This window comes from Lampris incognitus, chromosome 10 (genome assembly GCF_029633865.1).
Source record: "Lampris incognitus isolate fLamInc1 chromosome 10, fLamInc1.hap2, whole genome shotgun sequence".
Taxonomy (NCBI): Eukaryota; Metazoa; Chordata; class Actinopteri; order Lampriformes; family Lampridae; genus Lampris; species Lampris incognitus.
Genome location: NC_079220.1, coordinates 37,900,821 through 37,919,003, shown reverse-complemented (window position 1 = coordinate 37,919,003; position 18,183 = coordinate 37,900,821). Strand labels below are relative to the sequence as shown.

The 18,183-nt window shown below is 46.0% G+C and overlaps 1 protein-coding gene across 1 annotated transcript in view; it reads left to right on the top strand.

The window, feature by feature from the left end:
• arhgap23a (Rho GTPase activating protein 23a) overlaps window positions 1-18,183 on the top strand; it is a 182,486-nt gene that overhangs the window by 115,641 nt on the left and 48,662 nt on the right. The window contains exon 2 of the mRNA XM_056287413.1: window positions 15,795-15,980. Within this exon, the coding sequence (XP_056143388.1) occupies window positions 15,795-15,980 (186 nt within the window). The remainder of the gene's footprint in view (window positions 1-15,794; window positions 15,981-18,183) is intronic.

Here is an 18,183-nt window from a genome sequence, read left to right as displayed (position 1 = left end):
CCATTAACTAGAGTTACAATGGCCATGTGTACTATTCACTAAGGATTGGGGAATAGTTGCAATCACAGCATTATAAGATGGTGACAGATGTACTCTTAGGCCCCCCCTCAGTTCAGGGATGGTCGTTCCCTCTTCACATAGATGGCCTCTTTGACTCCCCGTTCAAACCAACGTTCCTCCCTATCAAGGTTGTGAAAGAGTGGCCACTGGCCTGTAGATGGTGTAGACTGCGGAGTCCTGGTCTGACATGTTAGCTCTTCTGTGTTGTACCATCCTCTTGGCCAGCGTCTGTTTGGTTTCCCCAATGTACAAGTCATGGCAATCCTCCTGGCACTTAACAGCGTACACTATATTGCTCTGTTTGTGCCGGGGGACCTGATCCTTGGGATGGACCAACTTTGTGTTTAAGGGCCCCACGGTACACTACTGGCTTTACAGTAATACAACATCCTGTCCTTACACCCTCGCATAGGATAAGGAACAACTCCCTAAACAAACGACCCTTTAACGGGGGAAAAAATAGGAAAAAAGCTCAGGGAGAGCAACAGAGGAGGGATCTCTGCCCCAAGACAGACAGACATGCAGTGGATATTATGTGTACACAATTTACAGAGTACAACATTGAAAGGGGATAACAGAATTATAATGGAATAGTGGAATGAGGGAGTGCTGGCACACTGGCTGCTGCTCTTTTCCATGAGCTTTGCTTGTTTGTTGCTTTGACATTTTTAAAAAGGTTTTAAATAGTGTTATTCGCATTACCGTCATATATTCATTATAGTTTTGAAAGTTTTGCCTATTTTCCGATCACAGCAGCATACTGCTTGACTTAAGGCTGCTTAAGAGCCTGGCCCCTGGAAAACAACTCCTTATTCCCCCTTTCGCATCTGGTCTCCAGCGTACATCATCCCCCTTTTTTATTTTCTGTGGATCATCCAATGCCTTTCGAACTGTTGCACCTCCACAGCCAGCATTAGCTAGCCTGGTAGCCAGCAATGCTAGCTTGGATTTCGCATTTTTACCTTTTCATCAGTTCTCATAACAGTGGCGTGTACACTCGTACAGCTTCTGTGCCTTCAAAACCATCACCCTCAGCCTACAAAAGAACCAACCCCCCTAACTCATTGTCGTGAGCTTGGCATCTTGCAAAACAGACACAGAGGACCCTGCCAGGATTTTGACCTGCATGCCAGAATCACAACAACACTACACGTCATTGTTGGTAACACCACACGACCATGCAGCTCCATCCATCCATCCATTATCTTAACTGCTTATCCTGCTCTCAGGGTCATGGGGATGCTGGAGCCTATTCCAGCAGTCATTGGGTGGCAGGCAGGGAGACACCCTGGACAGGCTGCCAGGCCATCACAAGGCCCACACACACACACACACACACACGCACACACACACACACACACACACACACGCACACACACACACACACACACACACACAAACACACCCATCCATTCCTAGGGACAATTTAGTACGGCCAGTTCACTTGACCTACATGTCTTTGAACTGTGGGAGGAAACCCACGCAGACACAGGCAGAACATGCAAACTCCACACAGAGTACGACCTGGGATGGCCCACCAAGGTTGGACTACCCCGGGGCTCGAACCCAGGACCTTCTTGCTGTGATGCAACTGTGCTAACCACTGCGCCGGTGACCATGCTAACCACTGCACCACGCAGCTTGCAAGACTGAAAACATGGAGTTATAGCTCTATGACCTATACAGAGACTTGCTATAAGACCCGACTAAATCAAAAGCTCCACTGCCTATCAGCATGGAACTCCTGAACACGCAGTCTCTCTATAACAAATTCCTCCTGCCTCATCACCACATTTTGGAAAAGTCTTTACATTATGTGCTCCACCTCAGCCAGCATTGTGATCCTTGGAGACTTTAACCTCCACATTGACCCCCCCCCCCCCGATATTCTGTTGCTGAATTTCTGAGTCTGCTTTACTGTCTGGACCTACAACAACATGTTGATGTCTCCACACACCAACATATTGGATCTGGTCATCACCAACTCTGACCCCACGACCAACTTTCAGGTCAAGGACCTTGGTGTCTCTGACCACAAGATGGTCTCATTTGATCTGACCCCCCCCCCCCTCGACTAAATCCAAGAATATTATGAATTTCTGTAGCTGGAAAAAACATCAGCCCAGCCAAGTTGTCTGGAGATCTCTCTAACCTTCTTCAACTGGCCTTTTCTTCCACTGATGATTCTGTATCCTTCAATAACACCTCCCTGAGTGACATCTTCAAGCTCTTCGCCCCCGCCAAAACGCAAGTGGTGACATTCTCTTGCTCTTCCCCCTGGTTCATCCCAGAACTCAGGAAGATAAAATCTGCTTGGTGTACACTGGAGTGGTGTTTCAGAAACTCAGGGCTCACTGTCCATAAACTGGCCCTCCGTGACCACCAAAAGAAATACTCCATTGCCCTAAAAGAGTCACTATTATTCTCATCTCATCTCGTCTCGTCTCGTCTCGTCTCGTCTCGTCTCGTCTCGTCTCATCTTCAGCTGCTTTTCCGGGGTCGGGTCGCGGTGGCAGCAAGCTAAGAAGGGCACTCCAGAAGTCCCTCTCCCCAGCAACGCCCTCCAGCTCCTCCTGGGGGTTCCCAAGGCGTTCCCAGGCCAGACTGGACATGTAGTCCCTTCAGCGAGTTCTGGGTCTACTCCGGGGTCTCCTCCCAGTTGGCCGTGCCTGGTAAACCTCCAAAGGAAGGCGCCCAGGAGGCATCCTAATCAGATGCCCGAACCATCTCAACTAGCTCCTTTCGATGCGAAGGAGCAGCGGCTCTACTCCAAGCTTCCTCCAGATGTACGAGCTCCTCCCACCCTCATACTGCATGCGTTCGCCAACTGCATCTCTCCGGCCGGCGGTCTCGAAGGAGACACTTCCCCACTTTCGTGACAAGGTGAATCCAGGCCGAACCACTGCTTTTTCCGACACACACAGAGACGCATTCATGTGACGAACACAAGCCGACTCCTCCCCCCTCCCGAAGACAGCGTTGCCAATTATTGCTGCTTCATTGAGTCCGGCTATAGTCGGATCTGACGAGACCAGGGCGCGAACCCCAGTCCCCAGTGGGCAACTGCATTGACACAAAGCCGATGCTTAGACCGCTACACCACCGTGGACCCCGTGCCTTGAGATCCTGTCCATGAATATCACAAACAGAATCGGAGACAAGGGACAACCTTGGTGGAGTCCGACACCCACCGAAAACGTGTTTGACTTTGTGCCAAGAATGCAGACACAGCTCTCACTTTGGTTATACAAGGACCTGATGGCTTGTAGCAACTGCCCCGGTACCCCATACTCCTGCACTACCCCCCACAGAGTGCCCCGGAGTACATGGTTGTAAGCCTTCTCCAAGTCCACAAAACACATGTAGACTGGCTGGTCAAACTCCCATGCCCCCCTCAGCACCTCCTCAAGGGTAAAGAGTTGGTCCATTGTTCCAAGGCCAGGACAGAATCTGCGTTGTTCCTGCTGGATCTGAGGTTCGACAATTGGTCAGAGCCTCCTTTCGAGCACCCTAGAGCAGACTTTCCCAGGGAGGCTGAGCAATGTGATGCCCCGATAATTGGAGCACACCCTCCGGTCCCCTTTTTTGAATATGGGAACCACCACCCTAGTCTGCCACTCCACAGGTACTATCCCTGACCTCCACGCGGCACTGAAGAGGCGTGTCAACCAAGACAGCCCAACAATGTCCAGAGCTTTCAGCATCTCAGGGCAAATATCATCCATACCCGGCTCCTTGCCACTGAGGAGCTTTTTAACTACCTCAGAGACCTCTGCCAGGGATATGGGTGGGGCTTCCCCTGAGTCTTCAGACTCTACTTCCTCCACTGAGGATGTGTTAGTCGTGTTCAGGAGCTCCTCAAAGTGTTCTTTACACCGCTCGATAACATCCTCAGTCCAGGTCAACAGTTCCCCTCCCCAGCTGAACACAGCCTGAGTCAAGCCCTGCTTCCCCTTCCTGAGTCGCCGGATGGTTTGCCAGAACTTCCTTGAGGCCAACCGAAAGTCCTCCTCCATAGCCTCGCCGAACTCCTCCCACACCCGAGTTTTTGCTTTTGCAACCACCAAAGCGGCAGCCCTTCTGGCCTCCCGGTACCTGTCTGCTGCTTCAGGAGACCCCTGGGCGAACCAAGTTTGAAAGGCCTCCTTCTTCAGCTTGACGGCTTCCCTCATCACCAGTGTCCACCAGCAGGTTCTTGGGTTGCCGCCTCGACAGGCACCGATGACCTTTTGACCACAGCTCCTGCCTGCCGCATCTACAATAGAGGCTTTGAACATGGCCCATTATTATTCTCCAGCCTCATATATAAAAATCCGGGAAATCCCAAACACCTGTTTTCCACAATAAACGACCTTATGAAGCCTCAGTCTCACTCCCCCATTGACTCCACTGAGAAGTAATATAATAATTTCATGAACTTTTTCGAAACAAAAATCAGTAACATCAGGTCCTTCATCTCCAGTAGCACTCCCCTCTCATCCATGACCCTCTGCCAGACCCCCTCCCCCCAGCCACTCCTCTACTTCTCAAGTCACCCTAGGAGGAATAGAGGCCACAATCTCACAAATGAAACCATCTGCACTCAACTCTATTGCTACTGTGCTGCTCAAACTGTGCAGTCCTGCTCTCAGCCCTCTCATCACCCAGGTCATTGACCAGTCAGTTCAATCTGGCCATGTCCCTCTAGCACCCAAAACCATGGTAATCACCTCCATTCCCAAAAAAAATCCCCTCTCGACCCGGAAAGATTGGCCAACTACAGGCCTATCTTCAACCTCCCCTTCCAAGCAAGGGTTCTGGAGGAAAAAAAAACGTTGCAGCCCAGCTACAGGATCACCTCAACCACAACAACCTCTTTGAAAATTTCCAGTCTGGTTTCAGGCCTGCTCAGCACAGAGGCAGACCTCCTCAGGGTCACCAACGACCTCTGTGGTGGCTGATAAGGTCTCCCCCTCGATTCTGATCCTCCTTGACACCATCCCAGGGATGGGCAACATGATCCACAAAGGGCCAGTGTGGGTGCAGGTCTTTGTTCCAACCAAGCAGTTACACACCTGATTCTATTAGTCAACGGATAGTCTTGTTCCAACCAAGCAGTTACACACCTGATTCTATTAGTCAACCCATAGTCTTGTTCCAACCAAGCGTTACACACCTGATTCTATTTGTCAACCAATAGTCTTTGCTAAGGACCTTGATTTGTAGACTCAGGTGTGCAACAAAGAACTGCACCCACACTGACCCTTTCTGGATCATGTTGCCCATCCCTGCCATAGACCATTCCATCCTCCTTGAATGCCTTCGGGACTACGTCGGGCTCTGCGAACTAGCCCTCAGCTGGTTCAGCTCATATCTAACCAACATGACTGAGTTTTTCTCCCTAGAGGCTTCAAAGTCCCGGACCCACTCTGTTTCCTGTGGTGTCCCACAAGGATCCGTCCTTGGCCCCATCCTGTCCATTCTCTACATGCTCCCCCTCTGTTGTGTCATCAGGTGGCATGGAATATCATTCCATTGCTACTCTAATGACTCACAACTGTACATCAAAACTGCCTCAAATCCCTCTGCTGCCTTCTCATTGTTCAGCATCTACCTTGAGGATCCCTAAACAGCAGCAAAACTGAGGCCCTTCTCCCTGGCACCCCTCACCAGATTAACCCCCCCCCCCCCACACACACACACACACACCATTGCTGGCCAAACCATCTCCATCTCCTCTGAAATCACCATCCTCGGTATCAGGTTTGACCCCTCTCAAACTTTTGACACCCACATTAAACATCTCTCATCTTCCAGAACAGCGCTTCCAGGATCCTGATGAGAGTGCAGAAACACCACCACATCACCCCCATCCTGGCTTCACTGCATGGACTCCCCATCTCCCACAGAATCAACTTCAACACCATTCTATTAACCTTCAAGTGCATCTATAGCAAAGCACCTCCATACCTCAGAAGAATGCTCATCCCCCACAATCCCTCCCTCAATCTCCGGTCTGGCTGCAGCTTGCACCTAATATAAAACTGTTGCGGCAAATTAAATGTTTTCCCTGTGTTTTAGTGTTGCTGAGATGGCAACTGCAGCCTACCAGACAATTTCCTTCCATTTGTTTTTAAATTTTTGCATGAGATCGTGCTCACCTGCCAACAAAATGTTAACGCATAGCCTCACCTGTAACACCAACGCTGATTAGGAGGTAAATACTCTGAAAGTATTCTCCTCAAAATGTATAAAGTAGCCTCACTGTAATTTGAATACTGGTGTTGTGAAACATCATGTAGGCTGAATACATATAGTTCATTTTTGTATTCTGAATACGTAACCCAACCCTTGGTCCATAGCATTAGACCATTAAAATATGAGGCAAGTACAAAGGTGCCTAACTGGCATTAACCAACTTAAAGTGGAAATAAATAAAAAGTCTACACACCCCTGTTAAATGGCAGGGTTTTGTGGTGTAAAAAAAAAAGAAATAAAAGAAACCAAGACAAATGTCTGACCTTTTTCCAACTTCAATGTGAAATATCAACCTATAAAATTCAAGTGAAATCTTTAAGGGGAAAAATGAATATAAAAAGCTTACAATAATCTGGTTGCATAAGTGTGCACACCCCTAAATTAATACTTTGTTGAAGCACCTTTTGATTTTATTACAGCACTTTTTGAGTAAGAGTCTTATCAGAGTGGCACATCTTGACTTAGCAATATTTTCCCACTCTTCCTGGCTAGACCTTTCAAGCTCCATCATATTGTGAGGGCATCTCCTGCGCACAGCCCTCTTCAGGTCACCCCACAGATTTTCAATTGGATTCAGGTCTGGGCTCTGGCTGGGCCATTCAAAAGCATTGATCTTCTTTTGGTGCAACCATTCCTTTGTTTATATGGATGCATGCTTTGGGTCGTTGTGGTGTTGAAAGGGGAAATTCCTCTTCATCTTCAGCTTTCTGGCAGATGCCTGAAGGTTTTGTGCCAAAATTGACTGGTATTTGGAGCTATTCATGATTTCCACTCCCTGAAGAAAAGAAACCCCAAAGTATGATGTCACCACCATGCTTCACCGTGGGTATGGTGTTCTTTTTGGTGATGTGCTGTATGTTTTTTTTTTTTTTTGGGCCAAACATACCTTTTGGAATTATGGCCAAAAAGTTCAACCTTGGTCTTATCAGACCATAACACATTTTTCCACATAGTTTTGGGAGACAGGATGTATCTTTTTGCAAAATGTAGTCAGGCTATAGGTCTACCCCATAGCCCAGACATATGAAGAATACAGGAGATTGTTGTCACATATAGGGAGCAACCTGTACTTGCCAGAAATTCCTACAGCTCCTTTAATGTTGCCATGGGCATCTTGGCAGCCTCCCTGACCAGTGTTCTCCTTGTCTTCGCATCAATTGAAGTGGCTCTTGTTTTTGGTGATGTCACTGTTGTGGCATATCTTCTCCATTTGTTGATGATTGTCTTCACTGTGTTCCATGGTATATCTAAATTATTTTGTACCCCTCTACTGATCGATACCTTTCAACAATGTGATCCGTACATGCTTTGTAAGCTCTTTGTGGACCGTGGCTTTTGCAGTTGGATACAACCAAGAAGATGTCAAGTAAATCCTGCAGGAACAGCTGAAATTTTTGTTTTTTGTGGATTTTTCACCCTTTTTCTCCCCAATTGCACCCGTCCAATTACCCCACTCTTCCGAGCCATCCTGGTCTCTGCTCCACCACCTCTGCCAATCCAGGGAGGGCTGCAGACTACCACATGTCTCCTCCAATACATGTGGAGTCACCAGCTGCTTCTTTTCACCTGGCAGTGAGGAGTTTCACGAGGGGGATGTAGCACATGGTAAGGATCATGCTATTCCCCCCAAGTTCCCCCTCCCGCCCAAACAGGCACCCCGACCGACCAGGGGATGCATTATTATAAAAGAGTGTGCATATTTATGCAACCAGGTTATTGTGGGTTTTGTATTTTTATTTTTTTCCCCTAAAATGTTTCTGATTGTTTTTCATTTTATTTTCATAGGTTGCAATTTCATATTAAGGGTGGAAAAACTTCTGACATAGTTAATCTTGGTTTCATGTTTTTACATTACAAAAACCTGCCATTTTAGCAGGGGTGTGTGGACTTATCATATCCACTGTAACTGCAGTTATACGTGTGAAATGCTGGAGTGAGGTGTCCTGCTTTAGCACTGCCACCCTCAGACTCCCCACACCATCATCATTGTCCTCTACATATGCATCCCTTTTTTTATCCTTTTTCTGAGTGTGTGTAGGCTAAAAAAAAATACTTGCTCTTTAATGAAATTATGTAGTTGGGTTTGCTGATGGTGTCCTGCATATTATCTCGGAGTAGCTTGGCTGCATTCATATGAAGCTGCGACAGGCTGGTAGTGTGTCAGATGCCTGACCAGAGGGAGTCAGGGAGAATATCTCACTTTTCCTTTGTGTTGCGAGAAAGAGGTCTCCCATGCATGTGTGTAAATTTAGGCTGTAAGTCAAACAGGGATTTTTCCAAGTGCCTTGATGGTTAAACTGAGTGTCTAACTGGCCACAGAGGCCAGTGTATAGCAACAAATGTGAAGGTTTTTGTGTGTGTAAACACTTAACACAGCAATGGCGGGGTGGACAGATGTCTTTGTGACAATCTGTTTTTTTGGAATTTGGGGACAACTGCTATGAGAACTTTGTCTGAGCCAATTAGAAATATCCTTCTTATTGGTTCTTGACAGAATAAACGGGGTGATCAACGCCATCCCACACACTACACACCAGCCAAGTGGGAAACATTGCGGCCCAGAAACCCAGCCAGTCCCACTGTGTTTTGGGTAATCACAGGGTTTGGTATTCCTAGTGCTGGGAGGGGCCATGTGGTTTAAACCATCATGCTTGAGCCTGTCCCTTACTGGGCCAGACACTCCTCCTCCACCTCCTCCTCATCCACTTGCTTTCTTATTCATTTGCATTCTCTCTCTCTCTCTCTCTCTCTCTCTCTCTCTCTCTCTCTCGCTCTGTCTGTCTGTCTGTCTCACTGCCGCTGTCCTAGCTCACTGTGTCTGTCTGTCTGTCTGTCTGTCTGTCTGTCTGTCTGTCTCTCTCTCCTAGCTCACTCTCTCCACAACCCCCTCCTTGCCAGTTACAGTGTGTTTCAGCATGCCCAAGCCAAATTGCTCCCTCCAAGGAATTCTTTCCGTCTCTTCATTCTTTCAGCGTCTTGCGTTTTCATTTCCTCTTTTTTTCTTTCTGCCCTTTCACTCAATTTATCGTTTTTAGTTTCATTATATATAATTTATTGTTATAGTTTGACACCCCAATCACACTTTAATATATTTCCTATTACTATTTACGTCCCACAAGGCAGGCCTCGGCTGGCCTCATTGACAAAGTAGTAAGGTGGTTGTATTTCACTGTGCAACCTGCCAAGCCACATCATCAGGACTGAAAGCCCACATCACCAGAACTGAGAGCTTTAAAGGGACTAATGTACAGAAAACACAGTTGAGAGGTATTGTGCAGTTACAAATCAATCCAGCCAGATTTCCATCTGAGGGGGAAAAAAGTGGTGATTGAGGAGCAAGAGGCTGAGGAGACATGATTGAATGAAAATGGAAGAAATGAGGGAGCAGTAAGGAATGGAAGCACTTACATACTGGGGAGTCCAAGCTCACCCTCTGTATGGTTATTTATACGTAATACGTGTCTGCACTGCCACACTTCCTGCCTCTAGCCTGCCACTTCCTGTTGTTTTGAGGCTGTGTGGCCCTGCCAGGTCCCATTTGTGTGTGTATGTGTGTGTGTGTGTGTGTGTGTGTGTGTGTGTGTGTGTGTGTGTGTGTGTGTGTGTGTGTGTGTGTGTGTGTGTGTGTTGATGGGGCATACAGGTTTTGTAATATCTGCTTGGCCTGTTTTTGTGAGAAAGGAATAGGAAGTAAAATGTAAGGTGTGTGTTTGGGGTCAGGCTGGATGCCATGTTCACCTCTGGTACCAGGATGAGGTACTCGTGTTTCTAAAATGGGTCTACTGAATAACCGTAGGCAAAGGCAGGTGCTCTCTCTGGTTGTTACGCTGTATCAGTTCAGTGTATCAAGTCCCTTGCTGGCATTGTGTAGTTCAAGGGACGGTGTGAAATAGTGTGACAGCTCAGAGGAACCATCAGTACATCCAGAATAAAGTTGGCAAGTGTGAAAGCCTGGTAAATGTGAGCTGCAGGAAGGTCTGGGCAGAGCTAGCAGTGCTATCAATCATTATTCATAGTGTCGCTCATATGCATTGTGTTGCTGTCAGTTTCTTATACAAGTCCGTTTCTCAACTCAGCTCTCCTCTTTGTGCAGTTTCTTTCAAAAATGTCTCCCTGTTACTGATGGCATGAGAATGCATATATTTTATGTTCACATAGGAGTGAAAATAATTAAAAAAAACATGATTACTACAACAACTTCTTCCATAGTTTGCTGCTGTTGTTTATGGGCAAACTGTTGCATGAAAGATGGTGTACCAGAACAGCGGTGGGTTTTCAGGCTGTGTTCTCACCTGTAGTCTGGTTCTGTGGCCCGAACCAGGTGGTGAAGGAGATGCTGGACGAAGATAGGATTTTGTATTTGGTCCACTGAGGGTTCACACTGTCTTTTTTTTTTTGTAAACGATCCAAAATCAGACGGACTAAGCAGTTCATTGGCCAGTTTTGGCGATAGCGTATTCGCAGGAACTCAGGACAGATGCAAAATGATTGCCAGGATTTTCTGAAGTGTTTGTGTGTATGTTGCACCACACGGCATTTTCAACTTTTGTCCCGACTCCCACATTTCAATGTGATGTCCCACATTTTGAAGCAAAATGACAAAAGTACACGTTTCTTCATGTAAACACTGGGCAATACCTATTGTCCAATGTTTAAATGAAGGGTACATAGGCACATTGGACAATACCTATTGTCCAATGTACCTATTATTATCCAATAGTGTTCTATGGCATTCTCTGCTCCGACCTCTTGCTCATTTCACCAAATTTCAGTGGGTAAATCGACACACGCTTTAGTCAGAATACACCAACAAGGCACATCGCTGCAGACTGCTCTCATTGTTTACCTTTGCAGTGTTCCCATGCATCCCTTAACCTGAACATTTATACACTAGTATTCTAAGTCATGGAAAACACATGGAAATATACTGAACATATTATTGCAATCATGGAAAATTGTAAATTTAGGTTATAAAGTTGCATTTTTACCCCCTGAGATGGCATATTTTCAGCATGATTTTTAACTGAAATGGCATATTTCTAGCCACTGAGATTACACATCGGTGCTTGAAAGTTCGGGCATTATATTCAGTGACCAGCTAAAATTTACACTGTCCATTTAAGTACTTTTGAGACTTTCACTGATTAGCAAGCCATAGTAAATACTGAATAATATCATCTCCCATGAGCAACAGCTGTCATATCTATCCAAAGCAAAAGTCATGGAAAATGCCCTTGAAAATCCTGGAAAAAGAGTGGGAACTCTGCCTGATTTATTTGATCTGTTATTCAAGCATATCAATATATTGTCGGGATATCGATGTAGTGGATTACACCTGATATGCGTTGTATTAAAGGGCTATAACTTTCTGCTATTCAGAGTGTACATAATAAAGCTGTCCTGTCAAATCTTACTGTTTTTCCTACATTTGGACTTATTTGCATCTGGTCACCTAGTTAAAAAAGGAGTTGAGGGCAAACATGTCTATGAGTAATGAAGTGTGACCCTCTGTTGGTATGATATATAATAATGGTATAATAATGGTACAATATATATGTTATGATAAGTATTCAAGTAAAAGCATGTGATCTTTCATTCATTCAGACTTTCATCAGACATGACATGTACACACCAGGAACAGTCATTGCAAATAAGAGGGAAAATGTGGGCAGATGATGATGTCAAATGTCTCCTTTTCCGACAATCCCACTACTCATTTTGCATGATTTTCTCATGTTTGTACTGTAGTGTTCACACCATGAATAAACCGTATCTCAGGTCACTTGAAAGTGCACCCACAGCTTTCCAGTGACCTGAGCACCAGAGTTGGACTGACATCGTCCATACCTGCAGACTAAATGGGCAAACACACCGAGTTTGTTTAAACCACACTGAACATGGTAGGTGTGAACAATGATACATGTTCAAACCTTCTCGGTTCTTGAAGTAGAATGGAAATAGAAACAAGAGCTAGTCCCAGAACTTACACAGGCTCTGAAAATGTTCAATTGTGGAAGGTCCCAGCTTACCTTTAGCGGTTGAATGCCACAGGCTGAGGGTGCTAAGGCAGAACTTGCAAAGACTTCTGGGGCCCTCATGTCAGCAAAAGTTGATTGGAGCATTTGTTCCTCCTAACCACCTCCTCATGAGTTGTGCTGTTATGTCAGGTGGGCATATTTAACTGACAGATCTGGATCAATAAGGCAGCATGAGGGTGAGAGTTGTCACATGTGTCTGTCAGATGACAAAACCACCGTATTTACTCAGCCTCATAGTTGCAGCTGAGTGTCCGGGTGAGAAACTGCCATCATCATCGATCTGCCCTCAGTACAGCATGGAATATAGGGGATATAGTTTAAGGTGAAAATACTAAAAAGTCACCCTTTAAATGCACCAGAAGCTACTGGAGAGTAAGCACCCTTTTTTCTATATTTCCGGGCGGCCTTCACACAGCTTCTTCACACGCATGGACATCAACCCAAGGACATCACTGGCCTTGTGTCAGGGCAAGTATAGAATAGCCTTTAGCCTTCTTTTGATGCCCAAGGGAATGATAAAATGTTATATCTGTGAAAACTGAGTGATAAATAGTTTATTTTGGAAATAAGCTGCAGGTTGATTTGAAAGCTGAAATTGCAAATAATAATGATAATCTTCATTTGTATAAAACCTTTTAAAAGAGTTACAGAGTGCTTTACATACATTTGTCTTTATGAAAGATCAATAATCCAGGTAAGGAAATCACAGAAAGGTGAATCAGTTCATCTCTGGACCCAACGTTTATTGAGAGAAAAGTTTCATCACTCATCTAAGTGACCTCTTCAGTCGCAACTGACTTGCAGGTATCCCCACCCTTATAAACAACACAGTGGCATAATGACCCAAACCAATGATCGGTTTCATATGCAAATAGGGGTGTGACCATTAACTAGAGTTACAATGGCCACGTGTACTATTCACAGAGCATTGAGGAATAGTTGCAATCACAGCATTGTAAGATGGTGACAGATGTACTCTCAGCCCCCCTCCCCCCGGTTCAGGGATGGTCATTCCCTCTTCACATAGATGGCCTCTTTGACTCCCCGTTCAAACCAGCCTTTCTCCCTATAAAGGATGTGCACATCCTCAACCCTGAAAGAGTGGCCGCTGGCCTGTCGATGGAGTAGACTATGGAGTCCTAGCCTGATGTGTTAGCTCTTCTGTGTTGTACCACCCTCTTCACCTGTACCACAGATTATACCAGGGAAAGCTACACTTAGTCTGTATGTGTTACCTAAAATACATAAACAGGATGTGCAATTACAGCCTATTGTTTGTATGATTAACTCAGTGATAACATCTCTTGTTTGTAGGCAGTAATGAACATCACATTCAGAACACTATGTATTTTGTGGATAAGGTGAGGGACATCATTAAGGAGAGGGATGAAACAATGGTCTCTTATGATGTTAAGACTGTCTTCACGTGCGTTCCTGTTGATGAGGCAGTGGAGGTAGTCCGTATGAAATTACAAAACGACCCCACCCTTAGCAATAGGACCACCATTAACACTGACCAAGTGTGTCTGTTCCTGAAGCTGTCTTCAGTCCATGTACTTCACATACAGGAGGCAGTAGTACAAGGCAGAGGCATGGGTGTTCTATCGGTTCCCCAGTCTCAACTGTAGTGGCCAACTTGTATATGGAGGAAGTGGGAAAAGATGGCTCTGATGTCCTATCCAGGGGCACCACCTAGCCATTAGTTCAGATTTGTGGACGACACCTGGGTTAAAATTAAATCTTGGGACGTACCATATTTCACTGACCACATTAACTCTGTGGACAACCACATCAAGTTCACCAGGGAGGATGTGAAAAATGACAGGTTAGCCTTCTTACACTGTGAAATTGCAATTGTTGATGGGGAACATTTGATTGTTGATGTTTACCGTAAACCAACACATACTGATCAGTACTTATGATTTGACTCTCATCATCCAATGGAGCACAAACTAGGAGTCATCAGGACGCTGTACCACTGAGCTGACAATGTCCCCACTGACACAGCGGCCGGGGAAGGGGGGAAATCCCATATTAAACAGGCCCTGGTTAAGTGGGGTTATCCTAACTGGGCGTTTATCAAAGCCGGGAAGATGCCCAAGCAGTGCATCAGCCAATCAAAGAGAGGAGAAGGACAACAGCTGTCTAAGCGTAAACTAGTGGTGATTCCATATGTGGCAGAAGTATCAGAACAGTTGAGACGCGTCAAAACACCATGTCTCAGTTGCTTTCAAACCCCGAAACACACTGCACCAGAAGTTGGTCCACCCCAAGGATCGGGTCTCCTGGCACAACCAGTGCAATATAGTGTACACTGTTAAGTGCCAGAAGGATTGCCATCACTTGTACATTGGGAGAACCAAACAGAAGCTGGCCGAGAGGATGACACAGCACAGAAGAGCTAACATGTCAGACCAGGACTCCACAGTCTACACCCATCTACAGGCCAGTGGCCACTCTTTCAGGGATGAGGATGTGCACATCCTTGATAGGGAGGAACGCTGGTTTGAATGGGGAGTCAAAGAGGCCATCTATGTGACGAGAGAACGACCAGCCCTGAACCCGGGGGGGGGGGGGGGGGAGGCTGAGAGTACATCTGTCACCATCTTACAATGCTGTGATTGGATCTATTCCCCAATCCTCTGTGAATAGTACACGTGGCTATTGAAACTCTAGTTAAAGGTCACACTCCTAGTTGCATATGAAACTGGTCGTTGGTTTCGGTCGTTATGCAACTTTATTGTACTGTATTGTTTATAAGGGTAGGGACACCTGCAGTCAGTTTAGACTGAAGAGGTCACTTAGTTGAGTGATGAAACGTATCTGTCAGTAAACGTATCTAGATGAACTGATTCAACCTTCTGTGCTTTGCATACATAATAAAAAAAGTACAGGTCAAACAAATCATAAAATATACACAATTGATAAAAATAAGAAAAGAGCAGAACAAAGTGGGGGAACATAGCACTGGATAAAAGCAATGCTTCATCAGCACATTTTAGTAGGGATCCAAAAAAAGATATTGAAATTGTCTTGTCTCAGCTTCTCAGACAAGTCATGCCAAAGCCCTGACAGAGCCATTGCAAAGGCCTGGTCAGCCTTTGTCTTTAAAAAGAAAAATCAGTAAAATCTTAAAATCAACTTTAAAATGAACTGGCAAGCAGTGAATTTCTCTTAATGTCTTACCTAGTTAAAAGTCTTGCTGCTGTGTTTTGCACGGAAGACATGAGCGGCTCTTTTGAGCGAGGCAAATGTGTGGTGAGTTGCAGTCATCTAAGCGAGGCAAGACAAAGACATGGATCACTTTCTCAGATCACCAAGAGATAAAAAAGACCTAATACTGGAAAGCTTTTACTGCTGGTAAAAACAAGACTGGACAGCCTTTTTGACCACTGGAGTATTTATAATCAGTATCACAAAACTTGAGTCTCATCTCTGTTACTCTTTCTGTGTTTGCAGGGTAAGGGGCAGAGGGATGGTGTCTCCTCAACCAGCAATAACCCTCGGCCAGGAAGGGAGGGGGTCAACATGGGCTGGCAGGGTCCCCGTTCACTGGTCCTCCACAAAAACTCCCAGGGTTTTGGCTTCACACTGCGCCACTTTATTGTCTACCCTCCAGAATCTGCTCTACACACCAGCCTCAAGGTAAGCTGAGCAACCTGAACCCAATCAATACCAACCTTGCAGCTGTACAATGGAAATAATCAGAAAGACATGAAACATAGTACATAGAGAGTGGAAAACATGTCAAAAACAAACGGCTGAGAAGGACAAAGATAATAATAGTGTTAGTAAAAAAAATTAAGAAAGGGGCTCAGGAACAGCCAGCTGTTGTTAGTGGATGAAGCAATGAATTGATACACTTTAAAAAACAAAAAAGAATAAGTAATTGTTTGGTTGGGGCCACAACGTCTCTACAGCCTGCTGAACAGCAGACACCTTGACTAACTGCATATATCCTTTGCGCTCCCGGTATGGGAAGATGGCTGCATGAATTTACGTTTGCAGTGGCCTCAACCCAGTACCAGTGTGGGAAGGTGGTGGGTGGTGTGAACTTGCGTTTGTGGCGGCCCCACCCAGTACTGTCCATGTAGGGTCTTTGTCCACGTCTATGTCTAAGTTTGTGTCTTCGTTTGATGGCTGGGAGAGCTGGTGCTGGATCGGCTGGGAGAGTTTAGTCTGCTGCATCCTGTGGGCCCAGGGACCACGGCCCTGCCTGGAGCTGCGGCCGAAGAGGAAACACCGAGGGCGGTCTGACAGGATGGGGAAGCGGGGCAGGCTAAGCTAACTGCTAGCTCATGCAGACCGGCAGTTCCGATAATACTGAGAGTGGTCTGGTGGCGGCCTCACCTCGCGTTGACTGTGTTTTTGGTGTCGTCGTGTGGAATGCGGAGAGGTGTGTCAAAGGTGTCTGGCTGGGAGAGCTGGCGTTGGATCAGCTGGGAGAGCCTGGTTTACTGCATCCGGTGGGCCCAGGGCCCATTGCCCTGCCTAGAAATGTGCCTGAGGAGGAAACACTGAGGGCGGTCTGACAGGACGCGGAAGCGGGGCAGGCTAAGCTAACTGCTAGCCCATGCAGACCGGCAGGTCCGACAGTCATCCTGGTGTTCACGCTCTTGGACAGTGATTTTTTTTTATATGTTGGACATATGTGTTTTTGTAGTTTTTTTTTAGTTTTTTTGTAGTTTGGATTTATGTGTTCTTGTAGTTTGGATGTGTTTTTGTCTTTGTGTTGCACTGCTGTAGCCTTGGGGAAATGATATTTCGTTTCATTTCATGTACGCAAGTGCATGAACTGAAATGACAAATAAATGTTCCTGATTCCCGATTCCTAATATCAGTAGAGTGAGAATCCTTACCACCAAACAAAAAGCAGTCATACTTTGCTATTGTTTATCAGCATCGTATTACATGCTTCATTTTTGTTTTCATCATAGTCTGAATTGTTCTGGAGTTTTGCTCCATTTCACTGAGGGTCTATTTTGCATGTTTGAAGTATGGGGGGGACTGGCTGCAGATGTGAAGTTGGAGGATATGGGTTTATGAGGGTAATAGTCAGCCAGCTGAGAAAAGGCCCCCATTATTGATCCACCCCACCATTCACTGCACAGCCCAGCAGCTGCTGCAGGCAGAAAACAGATTGAATAAGATCTGTTGTTTTAGCCTGGTACCACTCAGTGGAGGCCTTGCTGTACCAGCCAGGCCTGGACAATAGGCCCACAGCTGCCCTGCTGCCCGGCTCTCAGCTCAGCTTCCCTGCAGTTGGTATCACAGAACTGCCACCCTTATAAGAAGCCTATTGGAATTTTCCCAAACACCTTCATGGTGTGTTGTTACCAGACAGCTGGTCATGCCTATGTGTTAATGCACTTTATCACCTGCATTACGTTTTGCTGGTATAAACTGTGGTTTGCTTAGCTGAATACATGACCCACATATAGTTTTCCCACTTCAGTCTTTGAACACCACACACCTCTCTGGTTCTTGATATGGCCAGACAGGGCCGGTCAGTTGTGGAGTATCCCAAGCTCCTTACTCTTTTCTGGAGATGGCAACTCTCCTTTCTCTGCCCGTAAAGCCCGCACCATTGTCTTTGGAGCCAGGAATGAGCCCACTCAGCATAGCCTAAAGCCAGGCAGTAGTCAGGCCACCCTGTCACTAACCCCAAACTGTCCACTCAGCTTAACGTGTGTGTGTGTGTGTGTGTGTGTGTGTGTGTGTGTGTGTGTGTGTGTGTGTGTGTGTGTGTTGGTGTTGTTGTAGTATGTGTTACTATGTGTATAGAATAGAGGTGTTTGTGTTTGCTGGTGATCAGATGGAGTATAATGTCATTTAACAGGATTCACTC